At 38.3% G+C, this 16,152-nt stretch overlaps 1 protein-coding gene across 5 annotated transcripts in view; it reads right to left on the reverse strand.

Annotated features, from left to right (window-relative positions):
- arhgap20 (Rho GTPase activating protein 20) overlaps positions 1 to 16,152 on the reverse strand; it is a 111,383-nt gene that overhangs the window by 76,618 nt on the left and 18,613 nt on the right. For 2 of the 5 annotated variants that reach the window (XM_008107965.2, XM_008107966.3), the window contains exon 2: positions 5,541 to 5,626. In XM_008107965.2, coding sequence (XP_008106172.1) covers positions 5,541 to 5,626 — 86 coding nt within the window. Of the gene's footprint in view, positions 1 to 5,540; positions 5,630 to 14,555; positions 14,835 to 16,152 lie in introns of those variants that run through there. The other 3 variants (XM_008107964.2, XM_016992625.2, XM_062974615.1) reach the window with 2 other exon arrangements.

The raw sequence follows: 16,152 nt of genomic DNA on the forward strand, positions 1-16,152 counted from the left end.
CCCTGAGCAACATCCTTGCAGATGGCCAATTCTCTCAACCAGAAGCAACTTGCAGTTTCTCAAGTAGCTCCTGACACACACACAAAATCAAATAGTCATTAAATACAGGGTCCAAATTCTCTCGGAAATTGAATATTATTGGGCAAATGCTGCCATTTTGAACACATATTTAAGTGTACAATGGATTATAGTTATTTCCCATTACAGTCTACTTCTATGAAAAAAACTATGCTAACACAATCATTGGTAACACTATTTAAAAATAATTCCAGATACTTTTGTATTAATGGAAAAAAAGATCACACTATTGGAACATTTAGATATCATCTTCACCTGTAAATGCTAAAGATCGCCATCCATTAGAAATGACACTATAAATTACTCATATCACACCTCTGCCCTAACTAATGACACATATTGGAATAGGAATTGGTATACTGATTCAGACAGAATCAGCACAAGTTCAAAACAATACAATCACCAGACTTAAGAGTAGCTTCCTAACTGAGCCTAGAAAAGTTAGTTTTTGGACTATGTGCTTCCATGGTGACTCAAGTATTCTAGGTATTAAAGTTCAAAACATTAAGTTTGCTTCTAAAATTAAGGAGCTTAAATCTTTCATATCACTTGATTCAGTCTTGAACTAGTAGGGTTCATTTATTTTATTCTCACTTAAACTAGAGTGCTATTTATTTGATAAGTAAGACTTGCAACAGAAGGTTGCAGGATATTCCTCAGTTGTTTCTCCACATTTGTAGATTTGATTATTTATAGATTCAACTAAAAATGTTCTCTCTTGGAATCTCTAGACTCTATAGCAGGCATGGGCAAGCTAAGGCCCAGGGGCCGGATGTGGCCCCCTGGGTGCTTACCTAAGGCATTGCTCATTTTCCCTGTCCTCTTGGCATAAGGACACGGTGGCCCGCTGTGTCCTTATGACAAAACAACAGAGGAGGATGGCACGTAGCAGCTGAGAGCCCTCTGAAGCGCTCTCAGCCACTGTGTACCTCATCCTCCTCCCGGCATAAGGACGGTGTGAGTGACACCAACCTTATGCCGGGGGGGGGGGGGGGCAGCTTGATGAAGGCACGTGGTGGCTGAGAACCCCCCGGAGCACACTCAGCCACTGCCTGTTTCGCCCTCCTCCAGGCGTAATACCAAGAGGACAGCCTGAGGATGGGAAGGAGGATTGGAGCAGGTGTTCCCTCAAGTCAAAAAAGTTGGTTTTTTATTAGTGATTTTTCACTTCCACACGGGTACTGTGGACCTAACTAAAGTGAATGTGGAGAGATGACTGTCCAATTATTTAATGTGCCAGCTAGCAAACCAACCATACTATTCTTCAGGATGCTACAGACCAGTAATGGAGAAGCCAAAGACACCATTGGAACACTCAACATCCTTGACCACTGAGCATGCTAAATGGGACTGATAGTAGTTAGAGACCAATAATATCCAGAGCACTACAGATCCCCCACCACTGCTACTGGAATAATCTTTTGCTTATTTTTATGGTACATTTCCCTTGTGTTTGTGGTATTTCCTAGAATATTGGAATTCTTCCTAATGTGAAATAGTTGCCTCTTGTTTCTCAGTGGATATATTTTGGTTCTAATTCTGCCAGTATGGTAGTCACTTATCTAAGTTCATGGATAAAGAAAACAACAAGGTTTTTGAATATGTTATTTCCAGAGTGACCTGGGATAATGATTTATAGAGAACCCTGCCTACAAGTAGCTTTACAGCTTCATCATTTAGGAGCAACAAATCAAGAAGCCTCGGTGCTATTTATTTTGATTGTGCATAAAGCTGAAAACTACTGTAAAATCACTTAAATTGATATGTTCAGAAACAGATAATAGCAAAACACTGTTTATTCAGTAAAGCCACACATTTCCAAATTTCAAGGCTATCTTGCTTCCAGTGATGCAGTGAAAAAATTATCTCAAGTTAAAGGGATCAACACTGCCTAATAGTGGATAGGATTTCAATTCATGGTTCTGGAAAATGTTAAGATATATAATTCAAGGAATAATGGAATGATGAAAGTGAAATAGTTTCAGTCATAAGGTTATTATCCCTTCATATGTAAACCCAGGTAACTATGCTTCACTTGCTTTAAATCAAATTTACTGTTCAACAGTCGTGTGTCTGATATATGCTAGCGAATGAACTACAAAAATGGCCTAAAACCATTAATTTGCTAGGTTTTCTAAATATTTATTCACTAAACTCTCGTTAAGTTCAATAATAGTTAGGTGAATTAGCTGCTAATGGAATATTATTCATATAAAAAACCTATGAAGAAAAGCTAGAGTTGCAGTGGTCATTAGTCAACCTGTAAAAAGACAGTGCACTGGGTCTCAAAATAAGGATGTAGTGCCAGAATAAACCTACAATTTATTTAAACTTGAAATCAGTGGGTTATTTTTCCTATAATAATATTATAATAATAATAATTTTATTTTTATACCCCGCCCCATCTCCCCAAGGGGTCTCGGGGCGGCTTACATGGGGCCAAGCCCAGGCAAAATAGACAATATAAAACACAACAATAACACAAATCAATCAACAATAAAGCAAGTCATAAAACAAATAAAATAATATAAAACAAACATGCTTGACAAAATCCTTGGTTGGCTCCTAAAAAGAATTGGGCCATAAAAGTGCTAGTAGTATCAGATACAGTCGGGGAGAGGACGATACAAAACCATGATCCCATTAAAGTGCTGGGGAAGGCATAAACAAAGGAGACTATGGCCGGCTAAAGGAATAAAGTGCAGTAAAAATAAAAATGGGCAACTGGTCAATCCTTTGCTATGGAAGTCAATTGCCAAAGGGTATGAAGTATTATCCTACAAAGGGTATGAAGTATTACGGCAGCTTTAAAAACAAAACATCTGAGCTCAAAGGCCCTATGTCATTGCGCTTTCACTGTTAACAAAAGGAAGCATTTCAACAAGGGTTAAGCATTTACTGAATACACAGTCTAGAAAATAGAAACACTTGTTTGATTATTGATGAAGAAGAATGCATTCTTCGTAAACAGAGGCAGACAGTCAAGAGGAATGAAATGAACTGAGCTCCAAGTGTTCATTTAAAAAATCCAATTGTCCTCCTATGTAATTTTGCCAATAACTTTAATAGATGCAATCCCTTTAAATTTTATGAACTATAGGATAGGTCAGTAAATTGCTTCAGTAAATTACTAGACAGAGATTACTAGACTGGAGCATGAAGGTATAATATTAGGTCATCTGAGGATAGCAGATAGAACACAGAGCTTTTTGAGAAGGACAATATACACAGAACATGCTGCTCAAACATTAGGTAAATGGTCTGCTAATCTCTATACAATGCAACGGGGCACCTCACAAGCTCTGAGGATGCCTGCCATAGATGTGGGTGAAACATCAGGAGATAATGTTTCTGGAACATGGCCATACAGCCCGGAAAACTCACAGCAAACCTAAGGGGGGGGGGATTCCTCTTAATGTGAAACAACAGGAAGCAAGCTTTCCTAGAAGACAGTTTCATCGCGACTCTAATCTTAGAACACTCCAGTTCATGTGGTGAAATGTTAACCCACCTGGCATGCCCTATTGCTCTGAATCTTCCACATGACTGCACAATGTTCATGAGTTGTAGAAACCCTAGTGTGATGTCCCAGAGACCCTCGGGCCATGACCCTGTATTCGTTGCGGACCAGAGCAACGAGGATATGGGGTTTATGCCGAATCAGCAAGATTCTGTCCCCTTCCGGATGCTCCCTGTTGACAGTTCGAGCCCGAAGCTCATTAAAAAAGCCCTTGAAACTGAGCCTGTTCCCAGCGGTTCCCCTCCCTTTGATAGGAGGCTGTTTTGGGAAACAAGTCGCTTGGAGAAGGCTAATTTACGGAGAAGCGCGAGATTAGCAGCCAGAGAAACCTCTGACTAACCCGTTTCCCTTGAGAGTTTCCAGGGAGGCTCGCATCTGGCGGAGATGTTGTCTCTAGCCAGTTTTCCCTTGGGAAAAGTGTTGGTCACCTGTTTTGAAGGGAGATTTGAAGTCCCTTAAAAGTTCTGCGCGCTGGCTAGCCAGCGCGGTGTCAACGTGTCAGTTGGAGGATTAACTTCGCTTCTAGTTCCTTGTGGCGCGCTACTCTCGAGTAAACCGGGCGATGCGCCTCGCCTTCTAGTCAAGTCTGGACCACGTTTGGATCCACTATCTTCAGCCTTGCCTTGCCCTCCTTTGCCTTGGACTAGCTTCCTGAGACTCTTGCAAAAGACCTGGATTATTCCCCACTCAAACTGCTTGGAAGTTTGAGTGTGTTTCGGTTAATTGGATTATCATCTTTAAACTCTAATACTGGACATTGGACTTTATAATACTGGACTATTTTTGACCTTTCCCAGAAGGTCTATTGTTGGACTATATATTCTGCTTATTTTTGTTTTATTTCTTCAATTCTTTAATAAAGATATTAGATTGTGTATTGGCTTTGGTGTCTGGTTTCCAGTGCTCACGCAGCCTAGAGTATCACACCTGGAACCTTGAGGCGTGGGGAGGGAATAACCAAATCTACATGGATATATACTGTAGTTCTCCGCATATAACGTCAATGTTCGAATTGCTTCTGACTTAACACAAACCTATAGACGGTTTTTCTCAGAGGAGGTTTGCTTTTGCCTCCCTCTGAGGCTGAGAAAATGTGATTTGCCCAAGGTCACCCACTGGATTTCTATGACTGAGCAGGGTTCTAAAACCCTGGCCTCAAAGGTTGCAATCCAATGTTCAAAGTATTACAGCACGCTGGCTACTGCTTTAGGTAACACAGAAGACACTTTACGAAAATGGAAAAACTTATTTGTCCCAAAGGTCTGCAATGGCATCCTAGAAGCATGTTGTAAAGACTCATAGATTTGGGGTGACCCCCTCCCCTCTCTCTCATACACATTTCCATTCATCTTTCTAGCATTCATCTTTCTCCCTTCACACACACAAATACATCCTCAATGTATTTGTGTGCATGGAAAAACAGGTTTCCAATTTCTGTATGCACAAAAAAGAAAAATAGAGCAACATGGCAGTGGAAGAAGAAATTAGTTCTTCATCAGGAAGGATGGGCCATCTGGGGCCTTGGCAGGTCAGAAAGGAAGGCCTCATGACTCTAATCTAGTTCTTGCCTACATGTTTCCCATTCCTGTTCTTAGATTAGAACCATTGGAAACATCCAACCAAAGACCATGGGGATATCAAATCAAGAAACATTATCTTCACATACTCATCACTAACTCCATAACTCTACTATGAACAGTTTATGATTCCTCCTTTTCAAAAACAAAACCCAATTCACAGCATTTTGATCATTCAACTGTAACAATGTTTAGCAGAGACAAAATACTTTAGCAATGATCATGAAAAAATTTGTGCTGATGGTTTACAGCTGCTCTTTCAAATGTCATCTTCATCCTGTCAGGTCAAGTGTTTATCTAAAGTATGGACCAAGAAAACATGTTTTTGGGTACCAAGAAAATATATATAAGATATTACAACCTACCTGACACTTGGTCTCGACTTGTTCAGTGCTTTGCTGAAAACCAGGGATGGTGCCGACTGACGTCTTTGGGCCAAACTCTTCATTTTCTGCTAAAAAACAAAGAAAATGAAATATAAGAAATCTTTACCACAAATGTATGGAAGAAAAGAAATGACAAAGATTTTATCTTTAGGGATCTGACACCAGGTCAGCAGAAAACTGTTTGTTTATTTCTCAGAAGACAAGTAGCTCCCATCTTCCCAATAAATCATCCCTAGAATGGGTAGACTAGTTTCTACAATAGAAATAAATTATAACACATTAGCCCATCCTTCAAACTTGAATGAGAAACAGGATGCTTTACAAATCGTCTTGGGCACTACAGCATCTATGAGAAACACTGTACCATCCTGAACAATTGCCTACATGCCTTTCAAGATCTTCTGAAGGCTATCAGAAGCCACTGACAATCAGAGGAGATATTATGGATTAGACAGATCACTTGACCTAATAAAAGACAGGCTATTCTATTGAAGAAATTAAATATGACTGACCAAAAAGGTTTATACAATAGACTCTTAAAACAGATTCCAAATTCAAGTCGAGAAGGTTCAGCACCTGGTCTAGTCTAAGCTTCATTTCCCCATTTGTAAAATTAAATTATAGTGCATTAGCTCCTATAGCCTACAGGCCATATCAAACAATAGTTAGCAAGCAGGGTCATACAATTTCATTAATATTTTTGGAAAAATGTATGTTTGTGGATTATGTTTTTATATGACAACCCAAAAGTGAAGTTTAGTATGTTGCATACTTCTGGAACATGGCCATACAGCCTGGAAAACATACAACAACCCAGTGACGTTTAAGAAATGCTCCTTAAACTTTTTCTGTTGGCAAATGGTCAAAGCCATCTTTAAAAACTTTTTAAGTCTGATTTTAAAATATGTTGGGAAATGAATGAATTCTCCTACAAATAAATAATGGTCTTACACATTACCATTTTCATGGCACAAGACATATATCAATTAGATCAGCCCCCGCCCTCCTGTCCTTTAGAAAGATGGTAAAGACCTGGCTGTGGGACCAAGGCTTTGGGGCAACGCAAGGAGGCAATAATAGGAAACCAACATGGTGTCCTGTGGGGTTTTTCATATGTGGGTTTTAATGAGATTTTATGTTGGTATTTGTTTTTATAGAGGCATTGAATGTTTGCCATTGTATGTTGGAATCCACCTTGAGTTCCTCTGGGGAGATAGGGCGGAATACAAATAAAGTTATTATTATTATTATTATTATTATTATTATTATTATTATTATTATTATTAAAATCAAACTTAGGTAGAAAAAGTATTTATTACAAACATTTGTAGATATTTAAAAACATAGGGACATTTCCTTCTAATATGGTTTAACGCTGAACTTTAAAGTTTTCAGGCTCCATTGAACCAAAAGCAGGCGCATTCACAGACCCATACGCACAGATGTACACAAACAACGGAAACAGATTAATACTTGGCAAAGTTGTACCCGTCCTCCCAGACTTTCCCTGTGGAACTTTAAAACTGACATGGCTCAGACACTCCTAATCTTGTTCCAAAGTGCTACTGGAGGTATGTCTCCATGCGGGTGAGCCAATTAAAAACACGCCAATTTCCAGTACAGAAGAAACCCCACTCAGAGAACTCATAACATCCAGGAAACCTTCAAGCAAATTATTTACTCTTCAATTTCTGTTTCTTTGGAAGAACATCTTTACTGGCAGAGAGATTATCATAAAACTGAATTTAAAGTTTTCCTTGAAGCTGACTTAATTCAATATTAATTTTGATTACATATGGAAGAGATCTGGTGTTCCAGATAACTAACTCACACCATATTGAGCAACCAAGTTCAACTTCCATAATCCAACTCAAGCTTGACTAATTACAGTGGGCCCTTAGTATCCACAAGGATTTGTTTCCAGGCCCATCCTACACTGATACCAAAATCCATGGATGCTCAAATCCCATTATACACAATTGCCCAGTAAAATGGTGCCCTTCATACAAAATCAATGCTTGCTTTTTGATTTTTCTAAAATGTATTTTCAAGCCGTGAATATGGAAGGCCTACTATACTGTATTCTTCAGGGGCCAGGAATATATATTCATGTATATATGCCTACATACAAACTACTTAGATATACACACACAACAATCCATGCCCCCAGAAGCCCATGCTGGTCCACTGCTTAGATTTAGGTTGCAAAGAATATTGTTCTAATTGTATGAGAAATAATCACCTTGCTGTTTCAAGTAATGGTCAGATTTACATGTGGTTATCCTACACTATAACGGAGCCCCTGGTGGCGCAGCGGATTAAACCGCTGAACTGCTGAACTTCGAATCCGGGGAGCAGGGTGAGCTCCCGCTGTTAGCCCCAGCCCCTGCCAACCTAGCAGTTCAAAAACATCCAAATGTTTTGCCCTTCTATCTGATTTATTGGGGAAGGGTATTTTTGATACTGCTGGGCTATCCTTGTTTTTTGGTATCTTAAGGAGTTTCACTTTGGATATTGTAGTTGGAAAGCGGTATATAAATATTTTCAGAAAAAGCTCAAGATACACCTCATCTATCTATATATATAAAAGAGTGATGGCATCAGGGCAGCGGACAAAGCAACAAAACTACAGGCCCCCCAACCTCGAAATTTGACAACACAACCCATCACACATGCCTCAGGGTTGATACAACAAAAAGAAAAGAAAAATAAAGTCCTAATTAGAGGGAGAGCAATAATTGTTTTTATCCAATTGCTGCCAGTTTAGAGGGCTAATCTCTGCCCACTTCGTTGCCTAGCAACCAAGGGACAGCCAGGTTTCAGTTAGGGGACAGGCAAATTTAGGCCTCACTTAGACTTCTTCCACAGATTATCTAATTTGCACTGGATTATATGGCAGTGTAGACTCAAGGCCCTTCCACACAGCTATAGAACCCATTTATAATCTTATATTATCTGCTTTGCACTGGATTATCTTGACTCCACACTGCCATATAATCCACTTCAGTGTGCATTTTATACAGCTGTGAAGAAGGAGCCTCATATAATCCAGTTCTAAGCAGATAATATAAGATTATCAATATACAGTAGACTCTCACTTATCCAACATAAACAGACCAGCAGGATAAGTAAATATATTGGATAATAAGAAGGGATTGAGGAAAAGCTGATTAAACATCAAATTAGGTAATCATTATACAAATTAAGCACCAAAACATCATATTATACAACAAATTTGACAGAAAAGGTAGTTCCATGCGCAGTAATGCTATGTAGTAATTACAGTAGAGTCTCACTTATCCAACACTCGCTTATCCAATGTTCTGGATTATCCAACGCATTTTTGTAGTCAATGTTTTCAATATATCGTGATATTTTGGTGCTAAATTAATAAATACAGTAATTACTACATAGCATTACTGCGTATTGAACTACTTTTTCTGCCAAATTTGTTGTCTAATATGATGTTTTGGTGTTTCATTTGTAAAATCATAACCTAATTTGATATTTAATAGGCTTTTCCTTAACGCCTCCTTATTATCCAACATATTCGCTTATTCAACATTTTGCCAGCCCACTTATGTTGGATAAGTAAGACTTTACTGTACTGTATTTACAAATTTACCAGTAAAATATCACAATGAATTTAAAACAGTGACTACAAAAACATTGATTATGAAAAGGCAGACTGCGTTGGATAATCCAGAACATTGTATAAGCGAATGTTGGATAAGTGAGATTCTACTTTGATATGAAATAATTTCTAGGATAGAATAATGCAGAACAATATAATCTCTAAAACCAGGACAGTAATAAAAAAATAAAGAAAGTAAATAAAGCAAGGAAATTGGAAATTCCTCAAAGGAAACAATCAGGGCCAACTAACACCTCCCAAGAAAGGATTCTTCCAGAAAGGAAGCTGAGAAGGCAGTGAAGCACTATGTATTACCAAAGTCATTATTATTACAATCATTACTATCATTACTATTATTATTATTATTATTATTATTATTATTATTATTGTGTTGTGGTCAACCGTGAAAATGAATACAATCTGGCTCCAAGTATTCAAAAACACTAAAATCAGAATATATAAAAATTAATGTGGTATAATAAAACAGAACAATACAAACTCTAAAATCAGAACACTAAATCAAGAACAACACTCTGAAAACAAGGCAATTCCAGACAGGAAAGAATCAGGGCCAGCTCACACCTCCCAACAAAGTATTCCCATCATCAAAGTCTGGCCAATCCTCTGTTTTCTCAGGGCCACAGACAGTAGAAGCACATAAAATATCGCAAACAACACCACTCTGAAAACAAGGCAATTCCAGACAGGAAAGAATCAGGGCCAGCTAACACCTCCCAACAAAAAAATCACTCAGGGAGGAAACAGCTAGGCTTTAAATCTGCAAGGCCATTACATCCTAATCATTTTTCCTAATTGCAGCATTCATACTTGCCTCCAACAGACAAAAAAACAAAACAAAAAACAATCAGAAATATTGTATATTCACAACCTTTAGGAAATAATATCCCCTGATGGCACAGCATGTTAAAGCGCTGAGCTGCTGAACTTCTGGACCGAAAGGCCACAGGTTTGAATTGGGGGAGCGGAGAGAGCCCCCACTGTTAGCCCCAGCTTCTGCCAACCCAGAAGTTCGAAAACATGTAAATGTGAGTGCATCAATAGGTACTGCTCCGGCGGGAAGGTAACGCCGCTCCATGCAGTCATCCCACATGACCTTGGAGGAGTCTACGAACAACGCCGGCTCTTCAGCTTAGAAATGGAGATGAGCACCAACCCCCAGAATCAGACATGACTGGACTTAACGTCAGGGGAAAACGTTTACCCTTTACCTTAACTACCACCAATTCCTCAATACTTTATTTCCCATACCACTATTCTTCGCCACAGCAACGCGTGGCCGGGCACAGCTAGTATATATATAAAAGAGTGATGGCATCAGGGCAGCGGACAAAACAACAAAACTACAGGCCCCCCAACCTCAAAATTTGACAACACAACCCATCATTCACGGCTCTAGGTTGATACAACAAAAAGAAATGAAAAATAAAGTCCTAATTACAGGGAGAGGAATAATAGTTTTTATCCAATTGCTGCCAGTTTGAAGGCTAAGCTCCGCCCACTTGGTCTCCTAGCAACCTACTCAGCCCAGGGGACAGGCACAGTTAGGCTCACTTAGGCCTCTTCCACAGATTATCAGATTTTAACTGGATTATATGGCAGTGTAGACTCAAGGCCCTTCCACACAGCTATATAACCCATTTAGAATCTTATATTATCTGCTTTGAACTGGATTATCTTGACTCCACACTGCCATATAATCCACTTCAGTGTGCATACTAAACATAAAGACAACCATACAACACACATTCAATACCACCACTACCTCAACAATTTCTCACCAACACCACCAGACAATGCCACAGCAACGCGTGGCCGGGCACAGCTAGTTCTTTATAAAACAATTCTTCTGTTTCTTCTAGAAACATGACCAATTATCACAGAATAGGACATTAAATGTTAACTGAGTAACACAAATACAGTAGAGTCTCATTTATCCAACACTCGCTTATCCAATGTTTTGGATTATCCAACGCATTTTTGTAGTCAATGTTTTCAATACATCGTGATATTTTGGTGCTAAATTCATAAATACAGTAATTCCTACATAGCATTACTGCGTATTGAACTACTTTTTCTGTCAAATTTGTTTTATAACATGATGTTTTGGTGCTTAATTTGTAAAATCATAACCTAATTTGATGTTTAATAGGCTTTTCCTTAATCCCTCCTTATTATCCAACATATTCGCTTATCCAACATTCTGATGGCCCGTTTATGTTGGATAAGTGAGACTCTACTGTAGTTTTAACAACCAGTAACTAGTACCTTTTGCAACAGCTAAACTGATGTTAAGGCTCAGGTTATCAGGTAACAGACTTTGCTGAGGCAACTTGAACATGTATTCTCTGCTTTTGCTATTAAAAGTTTTTATTGGAAGATTAGTGCTGCTTTAAACATTATATGTTATGTTAACCTGTGCATAGCTGTGGTTGGATGAACTTGCAATGGCCTATGACTAGACAATAAAACTGCCAGAGATTTCAACAGAGTTTCCAAATAAATTAGATTAGCGCTGCAATTTTAGAATACTTCTATTTCACAAATGTCCATATAAGTAATCATGGAAGTTATAATTTTTGTCATAGGGCTGTAAAGTGAAACAACATTAGACCTGGAACATGGCCATACAGCCCGGAAAACACAGCAACCTAATATTGGACCTACTCATTATTCAAAGCTCAAAACAGATGACTACACACAAAAAAGCAATAAATATTGGAACCCTAAAGATACCAGATACCATCTGATCTTTGGAGCTAAGAAGGGTAAACCTTAGTTAGCACTTGGATGAGAAGCAGGTAACAAATATCAGGTGTTATAGGCTGTAGTTCAGAGCAAGGAATTAGTAAAATCACCTCTGAGTATCCCTTGCCAAAGGAAATCCTATTAAATCCATGAGGTCAATATTTGTTGGCCAACTATAGTGGTGCTTAACTTTTTCTTTATTATAGACCCCTTTTAAATTGTTTACATTAGCACATATCACCAATACTTAACTCAAGATTTAAAACTCTGCATGGAATATTTATTTAAAGTTGCTTATCAAGGATTAACAGATTAGGAGAGAAATAAGTACTGTAAATGCAAATTTGTAGAAAAATAAGTAAATGAAAATGTTTTATTTCTATATACATTTTAAAAATGTATTGTTATCACCATTATCCTCACTAACACCTGAACATCGAACAATGGCTTAACATTACTTCTTAACTCCAATTAGTTAATTAGAAGGCAACTGCTGCATTTCTCTTACTAGCTTTATTATATCAGGGTTAATAATCCTGTATTTTGAGTTATGGCTCTATGCTTTTCAAGCGGTTTCAATACTTATTTTTCAGATAAATGAGAGCAAACCATGATTTCTCACACAAGTATGTCATTATGAAAGGCATAATTACTTTCATTGCCCTTTTTCTACATTTTTGCAAAGTCTGCTTGTAAGTGAGCCCAAAAATTTGGAAGGGACTGTTCCTTGAACTGCCATTTCAGAGCACCATCTGTGGATATTCATGTGATATTAACTCTATCTGACTATTTGTTAAAATTGTGCTGCATAAAATCAAAACCAAATTAATTAAGATGCAGATTTCACTAAATGAAGATTACACCCCCATGTAATAAATAATGGGTTACTGAAAAGTTTGCATGTTTCAAATTCAAGGGCCACCAAAAAAATGTTAGGAGCCAAGGTGTTTTCTAATTCTCTTTGGATACTGTATACGCCTAAAGATTCGAATGAGTTTTACTTACCTTGATAGCAATAGCACATTTCTAGGGAGGCTTACTCAAAAGTAATATGAGTTTTAATGAAGTTTAATCTCAGGTAGGTTTATATAACAACCTTGCCTACTATCTCACCTAAATAATAATAATAATAATAATAATAATAATATTATTATTATTATTATTATTATTATTATTATTATTTATAATTATAATAACACTTGGGAAGTGTTCGACTTGTGATTTTGTGATATGAAATCCAGCATATCTATCTTGTTTGCTGTGTCATAATAAAATAATAATAGTAATAATAATGACATTAATAATAACAACATTATTATTATTTGAAACACAATAAGATGAGTCCACAGCAGACACTCTGTTGGCTGTTGATTGTTGTTGTTGTTATTATTATTATTATTATTTCCCCGCTTTATCTCCCAAAGGGAACTCAATGCGGCTATGGTAATACCAACATGCAGATGTTAATGAAAAAATGGAGTACAATACATCTAAAAGTCATCAAGTTGGGGATGGTTGGTGTATTGACAACCGCAACTTGAAAAACATTGGACATCTGGTTTGAAGTTACTCTCACAGGCATATAGGTGTTTAGAAGATGGATGTACCATTATTCAATCAAATTATTCTGAAGACAACATACGGTTTTGTAAGTTTTGTTTTGTATAAAAAACAAGAAAAATAAACGAAATTATTACTGGCTTTCTCTCTAGTCAAAACCTAATTTCATAACCAGAGACAGTTAGGACATCTCCCCTTGTTCTTTGCTACTCTGCTGCTGAGTAGGCATGCCCAGTGTGGAACACATCTCACTATATTAAAACCGTGGAGGTGGCTCTTAATGGCACATGCCACAATATCACAGCATGTCTACACCCCACACCACTGAAGATATTACATTGTTTAACTGGTATTGCACCACCTGACATCCGCCGGGAAGTAGCAGCCAAGAATGAAAGGATCAAGACAGTGACATCTTCGGCCTATCCTCTGCTCACAATACAATAGACCAGGCATGGGCAAACTTGAGCCCTCCAGGTGTTTTGGACTTCAACTTCCACAATTCCTAACAGCCAGTAGGCTGTTAGGAATTGTGGGAGTTGAAGTCCAAACACCTGGAGGGCCCAAGTTTGCCCATGCCTGCAATCGACTCTCAGTTAGGATTACTAATGCCAAATAAATGTAGTTTCTGCTTAAGAGTTACTTAAGAGTTGCTTAAGAGTTACTACTAAAAATAGGCCTAACTAATACTATACCTTATATGACACAATACCCTAAACTCTGCATTGACTTGATATGAAATACGACAGATAAAGACAAACTTAACTGAATGAAACACAGTTTTATAAAAACTGCTTTTTTATTCATAGTATATATTATTTCTTTTGGGGGATTTTTTTGCCAGTCGCTTGAGTTCCGATTAACTGGAAGTCTAGTGCCTGGAGGTCAGTGAGGCCTCTTCTACACTGCCATATAATCCACATTATCAAAGCAGATAATCTACAATGAAATTATATGTGACTGCTGTAACTCTGTAATACATCCACTCTTAATGAAGCACACCCCACATTCCTCTTACAGGTTGTGACACTTACTTTCGTTGAAATATGGCCTGATGAATGCCTAATTCCCATCTTGTCACACTGCAACCTTCACAAGGCATCAGAGAGAACAACGACGCTTTCAACTGTCACTTTCTTCAAAAAGGCTTTCAACTGTCACTTTCTTCAAAAAGGCTTTCTTCAAAAAGGCCTGATGGTTAAGTCAAAACTGAGCCCAAAAGGAACGTTTTCAAGCTCTCCATTGAAACTAATATATAATACAGACTTCATTCATATCAGTCATGTAGAGAACCACATTGACGGATGCATTGACAGCAGTGCAGTTTGAAACTGTTTTAACTGTCACGGCTCAATAGAATTTATGCAGTTTGAAACCGCTTTAACTGTCAATGCTATCAAATCATGAGAGCTGTAGCTTGGGTGAGGCAACAGAAATCTTTGGCAGAGAAGGCCTTGTAAAACTATTATTCCCATGTGTTGTCGAAGGCTTTCATGGCCAGAATCAGTGGGTTGCTGTAAGTTTTCCGGGCTGTATGGCCATGTTCCAGAAGCATTCTCTACTGACATTTCACCCACATCTATGGCAGGCATTTTCAGACGTGTGAGGTCTTTTGGAAACTAGGCAAGTTGGTTTTATATACCTGTGGAAAGTCCAGGTTGGGAGAAAGAACTCTTGACTGTTTGAGATAAGTGACTGTTGCAACCAATCACCTTGTTTAACATTTAATGGTCTTGCAGCTTCAAAGCCTGGCTGCTTCCTGTCTGAGGGAATCCTTTATTTATTTATTTATTTATTTATTTATTTATTTACAGCATTTATACTCCGCCCTTCTCACCCCGAAGGGGACTCAGGGTGGATCACATTACACATATAGGCAAACATTCAATGCCTTTTAACATAGAACAAAGACAAGACAAACATGGCTCCGAGCAGGCCTCGAACTCATGACCTCCTGGTCAGAGTGATTCATTGCAGTGATTCATTGCAGCTGCTCTCCAGCCTGCGCCACAGCCCGAGCCCGAGCCATTTACCTTTGATGGTAAATGGTAGCTGGCCCTGATTGTTTCATGTCTGGAATTCCCCTGTTTTCAGAGTGTTGTTCTTTATTTACTGTCCTGACTTTTTAGTTTAATACTGGTAGCCAGATTTTGTTCATTTTCATGGTTTCCTCCTTTCTGTTGAAATTGTCCACATGCTTGTGGATTTCAATGGACAGACAAGAGTTCTTTCTCCCAACCTGGACTTTCCACAGATATATAAACCCCACTTGCCTAGTTTCCAACAGATCCCATAACCTCTAAGGATGCCTGCCATAGATGTGGGAAAAACATCAGGAGTGTATGCTTCTGGAACATGGCCATAGAGCCCAGAAAACTCACAGAAACCTTATCATTCCCATGATTATACGCAACTGAGCCATAGCAGTTACAGTGGCGTCAAACTGCATTAATTCTGCAGTGTAGATGCACCCAGCCACAGTCAGGTTGAGATTGGCAAGAGAGGGTTCCTGTGCCTTTCATGGTTGTTTACAAGAGGGAATTTCAGAAGGGTTATTTGTCTAGCAATCAGGTAAGAAGCATCTGCTGAAGTTTCTTCTTCTACACAACAATTAAAGGTCCAGGAACCCTG

Source organism: Anolis carolinensis, chromosome 3 (assembly GCF_035594765.1).
Source record: "Anolis carolinensis isolate JA03-04 chromosome 3, rAnoCar3.1.pri, whole genome shotgun sequence".
Taxonomy (NCBI): domain Eukaryota; kingdom Metazoa; phylum Chordata; class Lepidosauria; order Squamata; family Dactyloidae; genus Anolis; species Anolis carolinensis.